The sequence below is a fragment of the Halyomorpha halys genome, unplaced genomic scaffold (genome assembly GCF_000696795.3).
Source record: "Halyomorpha halys isolate HHAL.00 unplaced genomic scaffold, Hhal_1.1 Scaffold2.1, whole genome shotgun sequence".
NCBI classification, from domain to species: Eukaryota; Metazoa; Arthropoda; class Insecta; order Hemiptera; family Pentatomidae; genus Halyomorpha; species Halyomorpha halys.
The window spans coordinates 84,338-88,851 of record NW_027111560.1 but is presented as its reverse complement, the minus strand read 5'-3'; the positions used below and the strand labels follow the sequence as shown (position 1 = coordinate 88,851).

At 32.4% G+C, this 4,514-nt stretch overlaps 1 protein-coding gene across 1 annotated transcript in view; it reads right to left on the bottom strand.

Moving 5' to 3' along the window:
* Positions 1 to 2,770: 2,770 nt before the first annotated feature.
* Parg (Poly(ADP-ribose) glycohydrolase) overlaps positions 2,771 to 4,514 on the bottom strand; it is a gene marked incomplete in the record, with an annotated part of 17,581 nt that continues 15,837 nt past the window's right edge. The window contains 1 exon segment of the mRNA XM_067049592.1: positions 2,771 to 3,077. Coding sequence (XP_066905693.1) covers positions 2,812 to 3,077 — 266 coding nt within the window.

Here is a 4,514-nt window from a genome sequence, read left to right as displayed (position 1 = left end):
TATTTGTGTTTATCATTGACCGCACCCCCAACCATCTTCTCCTCATTCATCATCCACGGTCAACTATCTCTCATAATGATAGATATTATTATATTACATAATAATATAATAAATACAAAAATTTACAATTGAAAGTTGTATACCAGAAGGGATGAAATCCTAGGAGTGACTTAAGGGATTTGCCAACTAAATATAACTTGCTGCTATTATAAAATAGTGTCCGACTTAAGGGTCTGTTTTCCCCTAACATGTCTATTTTAACAGATTGGAAGTCTTCTCTATAATATACATAGTCTATTATAGTAACTTAAAAGTTTCTCAGTTGATTCACACATGAATAAGGTAAAATTATGAAGTATCCACATTAAAAAATATACTACCGATTAATTAAAGAACAGTTTCTACATAATGAGTGTGCTAAACTTGCCTGTTACATCTTGCTAACAAACTTATTGGTCAGAATACCACAAAAACATCAATCTCTCTTTCGTATTGTGCAAGCGTAATAAGACCGGTTTAAAAAAAATTGTACTTGAAATGTAGCTAACTATTTTTGCAGTTGAATAATATCAATTAAAAACTATCGGTTATTATCAGCAGTTTCAACTAAAGTAGTTAAAGGGACCAAATAAATAATTAATTTTAAAAAATACAGTTGTCCCCATAACTCACAACCATTAATTTAATTGATACCTTTACCTTCCTTTGATATTTGTGTGCTTACACTCTTGAATAAAGAGAGTGTAATGTCAAATACAGCCTCTTCTTGAGTACTTCAATTATTTTAATGACTTGCTCTTGTGTCCAAGCTAAAACTTTGAATAAAATTGTAAATGAGACACGACCACAGAGCGTCAAAACAACTAGATTTGTTTCGTAGAGTAGTATCATCGAGTGACCAGAAAAGGGTTACTAGCTCTTTGATTGACTCAAGTACACGTGGAATTTCATGTATAGTAGGGCACCATGATCCACTGCCTTCCAGCTAAGTACGGAGTGAAACGAGTATGGCACCTTCGTTTTTATTGATTTTGTAACATTTTTGAAATTTACGAAATGTGAAAATTTGAATAATTCCTCTTTCATTCTAGATAATGTTGCACATATAAAATGACTTAGCTAACACCAATTTACTTGAGAGTAAAAATCAAACTTTCTGATCAATGATAAACTGAAAAATTATAATTTTATGGTGGGCAATAATATATTGCATGTTTCATGTAGGAAAACCAAGGTATTCGTTTGTATACATACTACATAAAATTATCAAAAAAAAAAAAAAAAATGATTATGCAGATACTTAATTTTTAATAAATTCAATAACTGATATCAAATATTCAATCGTGTCCATTTAATCTATATATGTTTTAGCGATAGGGAAGCATTGCTTGGTCAGTTAATTACTTTTATGATTATATAAAAAAGGAATATGGTCCGGGTCTGGTAAAAAAATAAAATGAAAATCAAATAGTAATTGAACCATTTAATGTATCCAACATTTCACTGCACTTTGCTGGGCTTCATCAGAGCTAAACAAGATGCCAACAACTAAAAGAATGTAAGAGAATAGATAACATGGAATAAAAGTAAACTAAGGTATGGCAAAGAAAGATTTGAAATATGTGAAAATTTATATAAAAATGAACAATGTAAATCAAAGAAAATAAGATGTTGAAAGAGGATAACTTTTAATGAGGTCACGGACAATTCCACTGCAAATCATGGTTTTCATTTTCCAATCTTGCCCTGCTGAGAAAGTTGTGTGTCAATAAAACACTTGTTTATGAAAGGGTGTTTTCACTAAACTACGTACTTAAAATCTGCATATTATCAGGACAGACCCTCCCCTCCATGCCAAAAAGTTCATAATTATGCACGGGACAACTGGCAGAGGCACTTCCTTCTGACTCAGCATTGTTATTTTTCTCCTCCTCATGAGGCTGGACCAGTGGTAGCTACCACAAACATTCCTGACATGTACCAAAGACTAAACAGGAGCTGGACGAGGGATCCCCTTGGTTTACAAATGAAATCAATTAAATGAGAAGTTGGTTGGGGGTGCGGTCAATGAAACACAAATAAGTATGATTAACTTATTTTAATGTGCCGACGTTTTTATTACGACGTTTTAATTACCCGCTTTTTCAATTACCTATGTATACATTTTATTTCCCGCTACTCTCATCACTTCATTTTATTAATTCTATTTTGTAAAACTATTCATTGTATGTGTAAAATTATTCTGTTTATATTTTTTTATTTATCTATACTTACTGTGGTTGTTATCTTGTTTTGTTTTTAGCCCTGAAGAAGGCTAGAAACTCTAGCCGAAACGTCGGCACATTAAAATAAGTTAATCATACTTATTTGTGTTTCATTGACCGCACCCCCAACCATCTTCTCCTCATTTATCATCCACGGTCAACTATCTCTCATAATTAGAAATCAATTCAAGTCAGGAGGTACCAATGGATATTGGCTTCTATCATGCCATTTTGCAAGATATCACATTTGCTGGTTGTCTTCAATCAGAAGACAGGTGTGAATGAATAAAGTAAAAAAAAATTAATAAGGAAAAAGTATATTTAAAGTCTGTGGGCAACACTGGTTCGAATCTGATCTGGGGCATTGACTTTTTTTATTGAGTGGCGGTCCCAAAAAATGAAAAACTTGACTCCCCACCATGGTTAGAATAGGTTGGTCACCTGGTCATAAAAAAAAAAAAAAGAAAAAAAAAAGGAGGGTTCATAAATAGAGTAAATAAAATGTATACCATGTGTGAAACAAATTTATTACAAAACTAAATAACAATTACTTTTCCGTTTTTTGGAAATAGTCAGATATTTTTCTTTTAACAGGGGTCCTAGGTGAGCCATAAGCGTTCATTGCTGCTCGATATGCATCCCAGCGAGCAGCTTCTGTTTCGAGACACTTTTTCCTCCCTTCTTCAGTGGTAAGTGAACATGATTCACCAGGGACAGGCTCTTTTTGGATTCCGGATAGATTCCTTTCAGTTTCCGCACCGTTATCTTCTTTTTCCATAATCGCATCATTTAATTCTGGTTCTTTTGAAATCCCTAAGCGTAATAAGAAAATAATCAGTCTATACATATAAATAATTTTCACACTAATTGTTGATAAACATAGGATTATGGCTAATTATAATTATACATCAATCCTTAATTATATATCAATTCTTTAACCTGTATTATTAATCACCTATCTTATTTAATCTGGCACTAGAATATTTTATTAAAAATGTGATTTATACTAAAAGGGTTTAACTTTAGGTGGTGAAATAATGGTGCTTGGGTATGCTGAAGATTTGGTATTCTTTAGTGATGACAAAGAACTTACAAAACTGAATACAACTATGTTGATAAACTAATAAGGAACTACGGTTTATATATGGTTAGCAGTAGAAGCAGGAGTAATTTCGGTGTTATAGATGTAGGAGGAAATACATTTAAACAGCTAGATAGGTTCAAGTATTTAGGTTCTACAGTAACTAGAAAAAACAAAATTGATAAGGAAATAAAAGTGAGATTAAGCTCGGACAAATTTTTAAGCTTAACGAAGCCAATTTAAGAGAAGACCGGTACATACTTTTATCACAAGGAAAAAGAAATAAAAATATCTTCACACTGAAATATTGTGTTTTCTTTAAATAGCCATCTAACTGAAGATTCTTTCTACCAGCTCATATTTTTATTAGTTATTAAGTGTCTTCTGTCTTTCCAAATAATTTTTTAAGATGACATTGAGTTAATCAAATGCACTTGGTCATTTACTCAACATGTATAATAAACAGGCAAGTATAATACAAATTTAATATGGGGTGGACAGCTCGCAATGAAAAATTAATTATTTGTTTAATGTTTAAAGATCAGCTTTTTCTGCGGTCAGTAAAGATACTCAAGTAAGTAAAACTTATTTCTTTGTACTGACATTTCATGGCTTTATCAGGGCTGAAAAACAAAACAATATAGCCTTAATTCAGACAAAAAAATAAAAATAAATAAAATAACAAACAAACTTGGAAATATACATAATAATAAATTAAACAGATAGTAGTTTATACTAATAGAAGATAGAATATAATATTGTAGATGTACTAGTGTTTGGTGGAGGGAACAAGTCCGACAAGTGGGCCTAGTGGTCCTTTTTGCCAACCCCTGGCGGCTACCTGAGTAGCCGCCGCGTACTAACCAAGGTGGGAGTGTCAAGATTCATTCTCCGGGACCGCCGAAAAATGAATGTTAACTTCCCTAGGTGGGAATTGAACCCGCAACGTTCCGAACCGAGCGCAATGGGACCTGCGCCCCAACCTGCACGGCCGTCACATCCCTATTGTAGAGGTAAGAATTAAACAAATTAAATGATCAAAAAAGTTATTAAAAATCAGGCAGTGCTCATGTAAATAAGGAAATAAACATTATGAAAGGTACAGAAGAAAATGTAAATAAAGAATAATTGAAATTAACATAATAAAACATGTTAGTAATGATTAAAGA